At 41.1% G+C, this 16,875-nt stretch overlaps 1 protein-coding gene across 1 annotated transcript in view; it reads left to right on the top strand.

The window, feature by feature from the left end:
- The window catches only part of LOC139376045 (receptor-type tyrosine-protein phosphatase N2-like), a 144,579-nt gene that overhangs the window by 11,688 nt on the left and 116,016 nt on the right, over positions 1 to 16,875 (top strand). Inside the window, exon 3 of the mRNA XM_071118167.1 lies at positions 11,814 to 11,933. Coding sequence (XP_070974268.1) covers positions 11,814 to 11,933 — 120 coding nt within the window. The remainder of the gene's footprint in view (positions 1 to 11,813; positions 11,934 to 16,875) is intronic.

Raw genomic sequence — 16,875 nt, forward strand, 5'->3', positions numbered from 1 at the left:
ATGTACTGTATCTGCGAGCTGTTGGCTAGAGCGCACGTGCCAATACCAGAATGTGCATATTTGCTATATAATGCAACCTTTTCTGGGACAAAACCATCAGTAGAGCTGAAAATGCAATGGAAATCCATTTAACCTTTATGTCTTATTTGGTACATGGGAATTTAACCTCAAAAGTCATGTGTGCACTACACAAACATAGCTTTAGAAATACATCACGCACAGACTTTTATCCACAACAAGTCAATTTGATGAAAACACATCTCTGGGAAAATGTGCATATTTATGCAGATTTTAGAATATTTGCATGAAAATCTGTCCCAATTGGATGGAAACCTAACTAGTAAGAACTTCATTGTTAACCAGAAATGATTTGATATGGATATAAAAACTTCTGCATTTGAGGTGTTGTCTTATTTTAAATGCATCATTCTTGAGACTTTTAATGGTTTCTAAATGTACTGTATAGTCTTTGTTCATTTGGCATGTTATATTACTGTGACTGACTGTTGTCAAAACTCATTACTAAACATTTTCTAGTCAAGTGCAAGTTCACCCTAATCTCTTCTTGGATGTTTTCTGTTGATCATTGAGCCTTGAAATGGATTATCCTTCCGCTAGTGACGTGATTACACATGGAGGTCAAGGATAATTTTTCTGTTGCCAGTTTGCTAAAATGTTGTGCATGAGCAAACCCAAGGTTATCCAGGCTGTTGTAATACTTTCAGATGGGATACCAGACTCGAAATGTGTGGAAGACCATTCATCTTTTGGTTTGTTGGTTTGCTGGGTCCTGCTGTTTTATTTGCTTGACTGGGATTCTCATAAATGTGCCTTTCGGTTACTGGCGCAACGCTCTAACCACTAGGCTACCTGCCGCCAACAGGATCTGTGGTGAATAGGGTGATCTGTGCTACTTGAGAATGGATATTCATATTTATAAAATGACTGAATGCGTGGCAAACATAAGTAATGTGCAGCAACGGGAAATCCTCTTTTCTAGTACTCTCTAGGCTACAGCATTTGACACAATAAAGTTCACTTGTATGGTCAGTTAGTCTCCACCTAGTGGTGCAATTAAGTACTGTTTCATAAAATTAACAAAACACTCAAGACATATATATAGCAGGGCTCTCAAACCCTGCTCCTGGAGAGCTACCCTCCTGTAGGTTTTCACTCCAACCCTGCTCCTGGAGAGATAACCTCCTGTAGGTTTTCACTCCAACCCTGCTCCTGGAGAGCTAGCCTCCTGCAGGTTTTCACTCCAACCCCAGTTGTAAACTCAACAGATTCAGCTTATCAACCAGCAAATTATTAGAATCAGGTGCACTAGATTAAGGTTGGAGCAAAAACCTAGTGGACAGTAGCTCTCCAGGAGCAGAGTGGTTCTGGTTCTGAATTATTGCTACATGAATAGTTTATGTATAAATATATTCAATGATATTGAAAGTGTGCTGGATGTGTCTTGATTATTTTCCTCTGTTAGATACATTTCGCTGTAAATGTTAATCAGTTTCCTCGGCTGTATTGTGTACTGTGTGACTTATAATTTAATACTGGTAGTGCAGATCGCTTCCTCAGCATGTCTTCATTCCACAAGGAACACCCTCTGTGTGCTCAACAGTGAAATTGAAACATTGTGTTCCCTGATACAGGAAAGACTGTAGTCAATAAGTGTTCAGTAAAGTATATGCTTTGACTTTCCTTTTGGACATAGATGTGTACTAGGTGCTTTTTTTAAACATTGTTTATGGAGTCCTTTTGCAAAGCTTCAATGCAGAACTGATTTTAATGAAATCAATTAAGGTGTTGCTAGAATTAATACAATTGACCTCTTTTCCCAAGGTGAAGAAAGCCTTGGTAAGTTCATGCTTTCTTGGAATAATTTGAAGCAACATTGAAGTAAGGTAAAGTTGAGGTCTTGGTGTGGTTTTATCACTGTGAAGGTCAGGTCTTGGTGTGGTTTTATCATTGTGAAGAACAGGTCTTGGTGTAGTTTATTAACGGTGAAGGTCAGGTCTTGGTATGGTTTTATAACAGTGAAGAACAGGTCTTGGTGTGGTTTTATCACTGTGAAGGACAGGTCTTGGTGTGGTTTTATAACAGTGAAGAACAGGCCTTGGTGTGGTTTTATAACTTATATATTTATACTGTAGTTATTACATTAGGACCTATACATGTAGATCTCTCTGTTGCACCTGTCCATAGTTTTGCTGTCTTTGCAAGAAGATGGTTTTGGATTAGCCATTTATGTATGCTTAGCTTGCTTAAGAAGAAAAAACACATTTGCATAAAATGTTCAATCAGTCAAGTAGGATCACACACACACATAGACAATGTATTCTATCCTAACGAAGGAGAACCGTGGAAAGCAGATGTTCCACAATTTAGTGCCAATTATTTGATAATTTCCGTTTATTTATGATTAGTATAAAACCATAAATATTCTGCTAGTACAAGCGCATACTGTGATTTCCTTAGAAGTGCCTGAAGTTGGCTAGGTGAATCCAACCCTTCCCCCCTCTCAGTAAAACAATAGACTCTAGGTGCTCTTTGAGACGAGTAGGAAAAGAGGCATCAGATGTTGATGCCCGTTGAAAACCTGCTGGAGCACCACAGAAACAAAAGAGGATGCTCTGCTCTGTTCCAGCTCCTACTCTGATTAGCTAAAGGGGAGTAGGGAACCAACACATCACCATGGCAACTGGCGGAACAGGGAACAAAAGTAAATGGGCCCATTACTCAGCTGTGTCCTAGCATGTCTTCATCCAACATGTCGCAGACTTGATTCAGATTGCCGTGTGACTCCTCACAGCTACAGGTGTAAGCTCTTAACTTGACCTAGCTATCTGTATATTGTCACAGCAAAATAATCCTACAGCAACAGGATTTTAACGTTTAGTCCATAATGTTGCTTGATCGGTGGTTAGGCTATTAGCTGGCCAAAAGTAGGCTACATGAAAAGTGCAATACTGTTCATATAACTGTGTGTTAGTGTGGGTTTTCCGTGAATTCATGAAAATGACTGCAATGCAGGAACATTCTCAGCAAAGAAAGAGTGATTAAATTAAGATCTGTAGTAGGTTTTGGTCTCTGATAACAAGAAAGCCTGTTTGTCTCTACCAGCTCTAAATTTACCAACTCTTATAGTGATTAGATACATTTAAAAAAGGAAGGAACCACAGCTTCTCTTCATTTCCCATATAGAATCAAGCACTTAGTAACACTAGCCTGCTAGGGCGGAGGTGGAGGTAAGATGGCGGACTGTACACAGTGGTGCAGATTGCTTCAAGATAAAATTGTAATATTCAATATCTGTAAGTTAAATATTAGCACTTTATATACTCATGGGTAATAACCCGTCTGTACAACAACACATATGAACTCATACGGCTAGAGAAATGTATCGACAAATATTATTAAAACAAGCAACACGCAAACATGACGGAGTGTAAACAAGGAGAACCAATCTCCAAAAGAAAACGCGGACTCCCCGACGGATTTATGTTTTTGACCACCGGGACTGGTAAGGGTGGAAAGCGATCTGTTAAAGTCGATAAATGACAAACTGGGCATACTTGAATTAGTCAGTAAAGATATAAAGGAGTTGAAGGCCTCGAGATGAGTGACGAAAAAGCTGCGACAATGGAGAAGGAAACAATCAAGTTAAAAGGGACATTAATGAACTTAAAAAGGAGAACATCTTTCTGAGAGAAGCCTTACTTGACATACAAACTAGATCTATGAGAGAAAATCTGGTACTTACTAGTATACAAGAAAATGAAGGCAAAGTTTTTGAAAATGTGGTGATGGGAGTTCCTTCTTACAGCGCTTCTGAACCCACGCGAAGCAGTCAATAAAATCCAACTCGAATGTGTACACCGTTTTGGACAAAGAGGACAGAGATATGAGTGCCCAATTGTTGCCAAATTTGCTTTCTTTAAAGATAAAATAATGGTCAAATGCCTGGGTAAAAGACTTGCTGGCACAAGAATAGGCATGAATGATCAGTTCCCAAGGGAAATTGCAGACTGGGGCAAAGTTCTGTACCCAATCTTCAAGGAGAATAGATTAAAATGGACATGTGTATAATCTATAAACTTGATATTGAAAACCAAATGTTTCAAGACACAAAGATGGCTATTTTAAATATTACAAAAGTTCCCATAGAGGACTCGAATAATGGAACACCCAATACTAGTCATGGTAGGGATTGTAATATCAAATATATATAGAAAAGCAATCAAATTCAACAATTGTTAAAGAAAAAACTACAACTACACTATACCATTCTAGATAGGGAATGTTGGAAAACAATTAGTATTAGACTTTTCTTCTATTGTATTTTTATAAATTCATAAGACATTAGAAGAAAGGATAATTAGCTCAAGAATACATCTTCAAATATAAGGAACTGGAACACAGAAGTCCTCGATCAACATGGTAGAGATAAAAACACAAAGTGTGAGTGAAAAAGAAAAACGGTTGCAAATCCCAGAGCCCATATGTGTTTGTAAGCAGGGGTTGTGAGAGAGAGCTTTCAACTGTGTGCAGATATGGGATATAGATTTTTAAATAAATAATAAATATTGTTTATTTATTTTCCTATCATGATGGAACGGTCCCCAACCCTAATCCCTAGACAGCCACCTGAGCGACCCATACACTAAAGAGAAGTCCTTATCTGTTCTATGGGCCTGCTATAAATAGCCTATACGTAGTCAAATCAGAAATATGAATGCGGTCAGAGACCCACTAAAGCAGCACCGCTGATGCACCGTTGGTCCTACAATGTTCTCCCCTGATGAGCATTGTAGGACCAACTGATGGGAGAGCATAATATACAAGGAAATTCTCAAAGCTACTAATGAGAACCTAATGAGAACCAACACTTTTTTGGTTACTACATGATTCCATATGTGTTATTTCATAGTTGTGATGCCTTCACTATTATACAATTTAGAAAATAGTACAAAATGAAGAAAAACCCTTGAATGAGTAGGTGTGTCCAAACTTTTGACTGGTACTGTATATATTTTATATACAGTACCCACTATACTACCATTCAAAAGTTTGGGGTCACTAAGAAATGTTCTTGTTTTTAAAAGAAAAGCACATTTTTTGTCCATTAAAATAACATCAAATAGATCAGAAATACAGTGTAGACATTGTTAATGTTGTAAATTACTATTGTAGCTGGAAATGGCAGATTTTTTATGGAATATCTACTTAGACGTACAGAGGCCCATTATCAGCAACCATCACTCCTGTGTTCCAATGGCACGTTGTGTTAGCTAATCCAAGTTTATCATTTTAAAAGGCTAATTGATCATTAGAAAGCTCTTTTGCAATTATGTTGGCACAGCTGAAAACTGTTGTCCTGATTAAAGAAGCAATAAAACGGGCCTTCTTTAGACTAATGAGTATCTGGAGCATTTGTGGGTTTGATTACAGGCTCAAAATGTCCAGAAATAAAGAACTTTTTTCTGAAACTCATCAGTCTATTCTTGTTCTGAGAAATGAAGGCTATTCCATGCGAGAAATTGCCAAGAAACTGAAGATCTCATACAACGCTGTGTACTACTCCCATCACAGAACAGCGCAAACTGGCCTTAACCAGAATAGAAAGAGGAGTGGGAGGCCCCGGTGCACAACTGAGCAAGAGGCGGACGCCTCACAAGTCCTCAACTGGCAGCTTCATTAAATAGTACCCGCAAAACCAGTCTCAACATCAACAGTAAAGAGGCGACTCCGGGATGCTGGCCTTCTAGGCAGAGTTGCAAAGAAAAAGCCATATCTCAGACTGGCCAACAAAAATAAAAGATTAAGATGGGCAAAAGAACACAGACACTGGACAGAGGAAGATTGGAAAAAGTGTTATGGACAGACAAATCTAAGTTTGAGGTGTTCGGATCACAGAAGAACATTCATGAGACGCAGAAAAAATGAAAATATGTTGGAGGAGTGCTTGACGCTATCTGTCATGGTGGAGGCAATGTGATGGTCTGGGGGTGCTTTGGTGGTGGTAAAGTGGGAGATTTGGACAGGGTAAAAGGGATCTTGAAGAAGGAAGGCTATCACTCCATTTTACAACGCCATGCCATACCCTGTGGAATGCGCTTAATAAGAGGCAATTTCCTCCTACAACAGGACAATGACCCAAAGCACAGCTCCAAACTATGCAAGAACTATTTAGGGAAGAAGCAGTCGGCTGGTATTCTGTCGATAATGGAGTAGCCAGCACAGTCACCGGATCTCAACCCAATTGAGCTGTTGTGGGAGCAGCTTGACCGTATGGTACTTAAGAAGTGCCCATCAAGCCAAGCCAACTTGTGGGAGGTGCTTCAGGAAGCATGGGGTGAAATCTCTTCAGATTACCTCAACAAATTGATAACTAGAATGCCAAAGGTCTGCAAGGCTGATTCTTTGATGAAGCAAAGATTGAAGGACACAAATATTATTTCAATTCAAAATCATTATTTCTAACCTTGTCAACTTCTTGACTATATTTCCTATTCATTTTGCAACTCATTTCATGTATGTTTTCATGGAAAACAAGGACATTTCTAAGTGACCCCAAGCTTTTGAACGGGTGTGTGTGTGTGTGTGTGTGTGTGTGTGTGTGTGTGTGTGTGTGTGTGTGTGTGTGTGTGTGTGTGTGTGTGTGTGTGTGTGTGTGTGTGTGTGTGTGTGTGTGTGTGTGTGTGTGTGTGTGTGTGTGTGTGTGTACAATATATCACAAAAGTGAGTACACCCCTCACATTTTTGTAAATATTTGAGTATATCTTTTCATGTGACAACACTGAAGAAATGACACTTTGCTACAATGTAAAGTAGTGAGTGTACAGCTTGTATAACAGTGTAAATTTGCTGTCCCCTCAAAATAACTCAACACACAGCCATTCATGTCTAAACCGCTGGCAACAAAAGTGTGCACCCCTAAGTGAAAATGTCCAAATTGGGCCCAAAGTATCAATATTTTATGTGGCCACCATCATTTTCCAGCACTGCCTTAACCCTCTTGGGCATGGAGTTCACCAGAGCTTCACAGGTTGCCACTGGAGTCCTCTTCCACTCCTCCATGATGACATCACGGAGCTGGTGGATGTTAGAGACCTTGCACTCCTCCACCTTCCGTTTGAGGATGCCCCACAGATGCTCAATAGGGTTTAGGTCTGGAGACATGCTTGGCCAGTCATGCTTATCCTCAGCTTCTTTAGCAAGGCAGTGGTCGTCTTGGAGGTGTGTTTGGGGTCGTTATCATGTTGGAATACTGCCCTGCGTCCCAGTCTCCGAAGGGAGGGGATCATGCTGTGCTTCAGTATGTCACAGTACATGTTGGCATTCATGGTTCCCTCAATGAACTGTAGCTCCCCCGTGCCGGCAGCACTCATGCAGCCCCAGACCATGACACTCCCACCACCATGCTTGACTGCAGTCAAGACACACTTGTCTTTGTACTCCTCACCTGGTTGCCACCACACACGCTTGACACCATCTGAACCAAATAAGTTTCTCTTGGTCTCATCAGACCATAGGACATGGTTCCAGTAATCCATGTCCTTAGTCTGCTTGTCTTCAGCAAACAGTTTGCGAGCTTTCTTGTGCATCATCTTTAGAAGAGGCTTCCTTCTGGGACGACAGCCATGCAGACCAATTTGATGCAGTGTACGGCGTATGGTCTGAGCACTGACAGGCTGACCCCCCACCCCTTCAACCTCTGCAGCAATGCTGGCAGCACTCATACGTCTATTTCCCAAAGACAACCTCTGGATATGACGCTGAGCACATGCACTCAACTTCTTTGGTCGACCATAGCGAGGCCTGTTCTGAGTGGAACCTGTACAGTTAAACTGCTGTATGGTCTTGGCCACCGTGCTGCAGCTTAGTTTCAGGGTCTTGGCAAACTTCTTATAGCCCAGGCCATCTTTATGTAGAGCAACAATAATTTTTTTCAGATCCTGCTCTTGCTGTCACATTAAATGTTCTGTTATGAGAATTGTCATGCCAGCTCTGTGGTGAATGTGGTTTCTTGGATGCTCTGCTCATTAATGGGAAAATGCTTCAATGAACCACAGATGTAATGCTTTTTATTTAGCATGGAAAGCCTTCCGTTACCAAAACCCACCTCTGAAATCATCAGGAACCGAACATATTTGTTTAATCATTTACTATAGAGAGCCACCACAGCAGCAGACTCCAGCTGTTTTCCTGGCTGCTTGGTGTTGTGTTGAGTGTGGCTACTCTAATGTGGGATGTGGAGCTAGAAAAGAGCCCATGTCTGCATCCGTTATGGGCCCTGATCGAAAGTAGTGTACTATATAGGGAATACGAAATAGGGTGCCGTTTAGGACGCAGCCCTTATCTCTACACTGGAGCCTAATGACTTGGAACAAAATATTTTACCTGGCCAGCCCCTGAGGGCCAACCAGAGCCTGACCAGACTAGAGTCATACAGAGTCCCTCTTTTCCCAGACCACTCAACCAGATCGATTACTCTGGCCTCCCCCGGCACAATTTGACATGTTTATTAACACTGTCTACATACCAAATGGCGCTCTCTTCCCTACATAGTGCCCTTCTTTTGACCATACCCCAGGCTGGGCTCTGGTCAAAAGTAGTGCACTATATAGAGAAAGAACAGGGTTCCCTTTGGGATGCAGACACTGAGCTGGATGGGAAATAAAAGTCGTCCTCCTCTGGCAGCAGCTAGCATCACCATGGTCCATTAACTCACAGCCTCCCACTCAGAGAACCTTCTATTAGCTGTAGCATCACTCACAGTTGATTAGCTGCATGGACTGACGCCGTACATGGCTTTGGTCTACCACACACTGGAGGAACACCTGAAGTGTAGTGCAATGCAGAGATCTTTTTTTATATTTAGGTTTGAAGCATCATCTCTTTTTGTACAGGACAATCAGAATTCAGTGCACTTATCCACTTCCTGATCATTCATTTATTGGTTTACCCTTATCATTTTTGGTGATATCGTATAGATATATGGATTGGTGAAGTTGCATCCTATTGAATTGATTGAATATGGGAGTTGTTTACAGTTGCTCCAGCTGTACAGACCAGTGTTGCACAGCAAAACATGACCACTTGGCCACTTACAAGCAGAAATAATACATCAGGGACAATCCAACAAGGCATTTCTAGATTCCAACCAACGAGCATCTCCACAATCGTAATGCAAACCACTCCCATGACAAAGGCCTTTAAATTCTCGTTTGCTGTAATCCACGCCGTAAATCAAGTGGAAGAGAGGGGGCTCTGAAGCACAGCTCCAGATACAAGGGCGAAGATGGATGAGTGTCACGTTCGTCATAAGGAGTGGACCAAGATGCAGCGTGGTATGTTTCCATCCTTTATTTTGGAAATGAAAACTTCAAAGAACAAAACAACAAAACGAACAAACGAAACATGGAGCTAAATAATAATGCTCATATCTAGACAAGATCCCACAAAGCACAATGGGGAAAATGGCTACCTAAATATTATCCCCAATCAGAGACAACGATAAACAGCTGCCTCTGATTGGGAACCATATCAGGCCATCATAGAAATACAAATCGCCTAGATAACCCACCCTAAATCACACCCCGACCCAACCAACATAGAGAATAAACAGTTCTCTATGGTCAGGGCGTGACAATGAGAGAGAAGCTGTTCCTGACTTAAATATGGCCGGCGATACTGTAATTATGAGTAATAATTCAAACGCTGCCATAACTAGAGTACAGTACAGCAAACAGAAGATATGAAAAGGGGCTCCAAAGATGCAAGCCTGATACAACTGATGCTTTACTGAATGACATTGGATAGGATACAGTAGATTATTCTATGCTATGTTTTGTGAAAATAGACTGGATTAAATTAGATTAAATCATTTGTCATAAATTGTCAAAAACATGAAAGTCGTCTTCCTGGTCGTACAAAACATACATTACACAATATTGACAATACATACACTACAATAAAATGCGTCATTGCACAAGTAGAAGTGCTAAGTACATACAGTAGGTTTCAGTCTCTTATCTCTCAGGGACAGCACTCTGCAGCAGTTGGGCATGCAAATCTTCTCTATTGATTAGGCCTACGTTTTTAGACAATAACATAATTCTACCTAGGCTACAACAACATTGTTATCAAGTGAGCAAACAATTATTGGCTAGGTCTGTAGTTGGGGCGAAAGAGTTCCCAGTTATCTTGAATGCACTGAAGTCAGAATAATGAGATTTCCTAATTCCCAGTTGTTTTGAACGTGGCATTTCTACCACTGTTCTTGTTGCAGGCTAGCTTCCCATTTCATCGCAACAAGCGCGATTTGATTCGCCAGATACGCTACACGCCCACATTCTGGATATGCCAAGCACAAAGAGGGACTGATCAAATACTGATATTTAATCGATTACAAATTACATGAACCTCCCCTGGACTAAATTGCTTTAAAAAATCACAACAACAAAAAAGCAGTCTCTTACCAACATGGACCATTGCCAACATGTCTGCATTGCACTATTTGAATTGGATCTCACTTCGCGATGGAAGTGATATTTGTGAGCTAAAAACAATGATGAATTCAAAGATGTTGCAATGCAGTGTTACTCTACTGTCTCACATTATGCTGTTGTGCAGTATTATGACAATGTCTGTGTCCCAAATGGCTGCCATAGGGCTTTAATCAAAAGTAGTATATAGGGAATAGGGTGCCAATTGGAATGAATACACACTCCAATAAATGCTGGCTTTCTAATCTTGTCTAGATAGTGTGTTGTTGAAATATATGAATCCTGCTGTATTTGCTCCACAGAGTGCATCACCCCAGAGCCCATTGGTCACTGTCGAGCTCAGGGCCCAGTTGCATAAAACACCTTAAGTTAATTTTCCCCTTATCTTTTCCCTTAGTTTCCTTAACTTTAACAATGGAAGGTGCACAATCCATGGCTACAAAGCTAGCAGGCTAGTTAGCAAATTGAGAAAAAGTAACAAGTTGAGAAAAAGTAACTACAAAAACATGGTTGTTTATCTTCTGAAGCTATTTGTTCATCCTGTTTATCCGGTTCTATTTTGCTATCTCACAAAATGAAAGCGAGATATCTTTGATGGAGACTTTTAGTCAGTGAATCAGGCCATCTCCATGGTAACCAGCTACTCTTTCTGCCATACATGCCTTCAAACTACCGTAAAAACACTTAAGTATGCCCTTACCTAAGGAAATATTTGAGGGGCTCTATGCAACATCCTTAAACAATTCCCTTAGGTAAGGGGAAATGATTCCTTAAGGGAAACATTTAAGATGTTTTATGCAACTGGGCCCAGGCCCGCTGATATGGAGAGAAGGCTAGATGAACCTTCACTGATAACATCTCTCTATTGATGAGCTGGTGCTTATCATCATGCTGATAGCATCCCCTCTAAAGTGAGAAGCATTATCTCCCATTGAAGAATATCTAAATCTCTGACAAACGCTGCTGTTGCAGGGTTGGAACTGAAGGGAGAATGTTGTGCTTCTTGGTGAGAAGCTTTTATCAAAATAAATACGTTTTAAAAAGGCAACTCATAATAATGAATTGTATCAAAGTATTTTCATTGGTACCTAACATTATTCCTGTATGTAAGGCAGACTTTAGTAGTGGTCCTTTGTAGCTCAATAGGCTTATTACGCAAGGGTAGTGGGTTAAATTCCTGGGACCACCCATACCTAAAATGTATGCATGCATGACTGTAGGTCACTTTGGATAAATGGCTTATACTGTATATTACCATACTATACAGTATGTTCCTGACTCTCTTTGTCGTTCTTTCCCCAGATGGAATGTTCGGGAGGTGTCAATCCACACCCGTTCCGGTAGCAGAGGTGTATACGTATGATGTGTCTCCATCTGTGGTTCAGCGCTTCAGGACTCTACTGCAGAAACTCACCCACAGAGGTAAGATCAGTACACCAACGCTACCACTACAGTTTCTGCTGCTGCTGCCATCACTATCATCCACCCCTGAGTCATTAGTGTATGTCAATGTAACGTTGCCTGGCTACCCAGAGTCCTTGCTCCGGCCAAACACTACACAACGCTCACGGATGTTTGTTTCTTCTCCGCAATGAGTCAGGATCTGAGTACCTCCCCGACACCTTCACCGAATGCAAACACATTCGGGACCGTCTGATTGGTCCAGAAACCGATGGGTTGGGCCAGCGCCAGAACATACATTGGTAAAGCTGCAGTCTGAACGCTTTGATTCATTGACGGTCGTGTCATTTAAGATTAGGGAGGAATATTTATTTTTATGAGCATGGCTTTATTTCTATTACAGCATATTGGATGACTGTTGGATCACCCAGCTCAATGTAACATCGATAGGTTTAAAACTAAAGTTTATAACGTTGGTGCACATGTCGAGAGACAAATTGGAGTAATCAAGGTGACAGACAGTGACACATTCAATACCACCTTGCACACTCTTACCTGCATCTAACTGATCTAGGGTGTAATCACTACAAACAGTTGCAAAAATGTGTTTCTATTGGACAAATTCAGGTAGGTCTATCCCCGTTTTGTTCCGTTTGCTTCCGTTTAGGAAAGGTTTTTCAACAGAATCGGTGGAATGAATACACCCGTGATCAAATCAAATCACATTTTTTGGGTCGCATTCATATGTTCAGCAGATATTATTGCAGTTGTTGCGAAATGCTTGTGTTCCTAACGCCAACAGTGCAGTAATATCTAGCCATTCACAACAATACACACAAATCTAAAAGGAAATTAATGGAATTAAGAAATATATAAATATTAGGATGAGCAATGCCGGAGTGGCATTGACTAGAATACAGTATATACATATCAAATCAAAAATCGAATCAATCAAACTTTATTTGTCACATGCGCCGAGTGTAGACCTTACTGTGAAATGCTTACTTACAAGCCCTTAAGCAACAGTGTAGACCTTACTGTGAAATGCTTACTTACAAGCCCTTAAGCAACAGTGTAGACCTTACTGTGAAATGCTTACTTACAAGCCCTTAAGCAACAGTGTAGACCTTACTGTGAAATGCTTACTTACAAGCCCTTAACCAACAGTGTAGACCTTACTGTGAAATGCTTACTTACAAGCCCTTAACCAACAGTGCAGTTCAAGAAGAGTTAAGAAAATATTTACCAAATAGACTAAAGTAAAATAATAAAAAGTAACACAATAAGAATAAGAATAACGATGTATATACAGGGAGCACCGGTACCGAGTCAGTGTGTGGGGGTACAGGTTAGTTGAGGTAATTTGTACATGTAGGTGGGGGTGAAGTGACTATGCATAGATAATAAACAGCAAGTAGCAGCAGTGTACAAAACGGGGAGGTCAATGTAAATAGTCTGGTGCCAATTTTATTCAATGTTCAGCAGTCTAATGGCTTGGGGGTAGAACCTTTTGGTCCTAGACTTGGCGCTCCGGTACCACTTGCCGTGTGGTAGCAGAGAAAACACTCTATAACTTGGGTGACTGGAGTCTCTGACAATTTTATGGTCCTTCCTCTGACACCGCCTATTATATAGGTCCTGGGTGGCAGGAAGCTTGGCCCCAGTGATGTACTGGGCCGTACGCACTACCCTCTGTAGCGCCTTAGGGTCAGATGCTGAGCGGTTGCCATACCAGGCGGTGATGCAACCGGTCGGGATGCTCTCGATGGTGCAGCTGTAGAACCTTTTGAGGATCTGGGGACCCATGCCAAATCTTTTCAGTCTCCTGAGGGGGAAAAGTTGTTGTCGTGCCCTCTTCACGACTGTCTTGGTGTGTTTGGACCATGATAGTTTGTTGGTGATGTGGACACCACTTCAGCCCATTGATGTTAATGGGGGCCTGTTCGGGCTTCCTTTTCCTATAGTCCACGATCAGCTCCTTAGTCTTGCTCACATTGAGGGAGAGGTTGTTGTCCTGGCACAACTAATGTAGTTGGGGAACATATCAGGTACATTTCGTAAACCTTTAAGCATAACCTTAAAATTCATCCACTGACTTTTATTCCACAGACAAAGGTATACTGACAACAGGTTTTCTACAGAATGTGCTAGAATGCCATTAACTTCACACCCCAGACTGTGCTTCGCATATAGTGCTGTAATGACCATAAATGACCACCAGATGGTGATCAATGCCTGTGTATCATAGACCATATGTGCTGTGTATTCCATCCTCCCAACAGCAGTATGTTATTGATGTATAAAGACAGAAGAAAGGACATGTTCATACAGCACATGGAGAGCTAAATTCGAGAAATGGAGAAAGACGTGACTTTTGATGTTAAATCCTATTTTACACAGCAATCAAGTCATCATGTTTAATATTTACTGAACAATTGAAAAATTATAATAGTTGTTTTATATAGATCAAATACCATATCCTTTAGCAAGCCCTGGAAATCCACATACATTTCTAGAAATCCGCTCTAGACAAGCTGCATAATGATATTCAGATCCCATAGTGCACAGTGCTGATTCATTTTAGAGGGTTTATCAACCTATCCAGCTGAATTGAAATATGCTAATAGGTTATTTATCCTTGCTGTCTGAAAAACCATTAGGGGAACAAAACTGCAAAGAGCATCTGCATTTCAATCCCAAAACAGAGCACAGCAGAGCAACACGATGAGCAGAGCAGCACAAACCTAGATTGCATCCCAAAAGGCATCCTATTCCCTACACAGTGCATTACTTTTGACCAGATCCATATGGGCTCATAAGTAGTGAACAATGTAGGGAATAGTGTGCCATTTGGGATGAAGAACTAATGGCCTAGGAATATTCAACATAACGGCCACCACTGCCTCTGCTCTGACCCTCCAAGTGCTGGCCGGATAAAACAACAAAACAGAAAAAACTCCATATTTTCAAAGCTACCAAGATGCCTCTTGTTTCTCCTCATCACAAGAACATAAACCCTGCTGATGGAGCACAGCATTATGGGGCTTTAACTTAACACTGAGGTTTTCCAGAAATCTTGGTTGACGAGACTCCTTGATGTCCAGCTTATCCCTCATGATTGGTCATGATTTTCTGGAAAAGCTGGAAATTTGGGGAGTAACTGGAATTTTGCAACACTATTTCTGTTAAATCAGCCCCATAGTTTGTACATCTAATACCCTAACCCTGACCCCTTCCTTCTCACAGCTCTATCTCTGTTAACCCCAGATGCCCAACCAAGCGGACCTCTTCTTTATGTTCCATTGCTATGGACCCGTTTCGCCTGATGGTTGTGAAAACCTAAGCTGTGTGTGAATGTCTTGGCGGGGGTTACCGTTAATCAAGCTGCCGTGCCACATAACGTCTGCTCCTGTGAAAACACTGCCTGTGCTCTCCTCTCACACAGAAAGCCATCAGGACCCCCATTAAAGCCATCATTGAGCACAGTTATTTTCTGTGTTTGATAGTCCTCCGTGTTTTACTGAGCCAGGCACTGCTCTGAGAGGTGTGTGGCAGGCAGGCCAAGCAGTAGCAGCAGACAGCAGTATGGTGATTCCGAGTGTTCTATGTGTTCAGTGTGTTCCGCTGCTCCTCCCTCCTCAGGCTGTGGTGGATCTAGTGGCTGGCTGGGTTCCAGAACCCTGGCCTCTACCTTCTGTGCTCCGCTCAATAGCATCATGGGACGCACCCACCACCGAGAGATCTGCATTGCTTGATGCTCTCATCTGGTAGCCATGATAGCACATTTGCATACCTAAATATGTAAAGACGGAGAGATCATTTCAGACCACTGTGCCCATATCGATCCATACTTTCATTCCCTGGGATATTTTACTGATAGTTTTTACTGATTATACTACATTTTTAAGAATGATGACCCGTAACAATAGATGTTTTATATATATATATATTCAGTGCTTTCATCTAATTCAGCTCGTGAATATACTAAGTCCCTATTAAGTTCCAAATAAAGTAACACGGTTGACTGTAACATGGTTGACTGTAACACGGTTGACTGTAACACGGTTGACTGTAACACGGTTGACTGTAACATGGTTGACTGTAACATGGTTGACTGTAACACGGTTGACTGTAACATGGTTGACTGTAACACGGTTGACTGTAACACGGTTGACTGTAACATGGTTGACTTTAACATGGTTGACGATTTTGACAGGGCGAATTGACGCTTGTTGTGTGCAACAGGGTGTGGCAATTTAATGCAAGATGTCATTGTTTAAACATTTCTAGCATGTTTATCTATGCATAACAGGGCTGATGTGTTATGCTCAACCTGCACAGGTTTCCACCACATAATTCCCCAAAATGGCCAAAAAGAGTAGTACCAGCTCACCTGCTTTTACACTATGATTTGACTATTAGATTAGATTTTTATTTTATTTTAATTTTTCAATAATTTATAATTGGTTTGAGGTTGTTAAGTCATTGAAATTTAGAGCTATTTACCTTTTAAAATATTGTCCTAGTAGTACCAGCTGTGCAATTTGCTGATGGTCCCTAACTAGCCCCGAGGGGATATCAAATGTCAAACCAAATTGACCGTAAGCATTACGATTGGGTCGAGTGTATCTGCGCTCCGAATTGATGATTACTTGGGTGCTGCCAGGTGTGGGCATGTGGGCAGGATTAAAATAAACCCAACCCACGGAAAACTGTTACCGTACCGTTCATTCTGTGACGTACATTTTTTTCCTTATCCTTTCGCAAATGACCAAAATTATCCTATTTACACTTTATAGTCAATTTTGACACTAGAATAAATGTTTCTGTCTCATGTGGATGCCATATAGGCCACTTTCAAAACAAGAAGTTGCTTTTTTAGGGGCAATACCTCTTTAAAGGGAACTTAATTTAATATGACAGGCTTTTAACATTCAATAATGGTGTACAATTTCTACTTAAA

Source organism: Oncorhynchus clarkii, chromosome 20, assembly GCF_045791955.1.
Source record: "Oncorhynchus clarkii lewisi isolate Uvic-CL-2024 chromosome 20, UVic_Ocla_1.0, whole genome shotgun sequence".
NCBI classification, from domain to species: domain Eukaryota; kingdom Metazoa; phylum Chordata; class Actinopteri; order Salmoniformes; family Salmonidae; genus Oncorhynchus; species Oncorhynchus clarkii.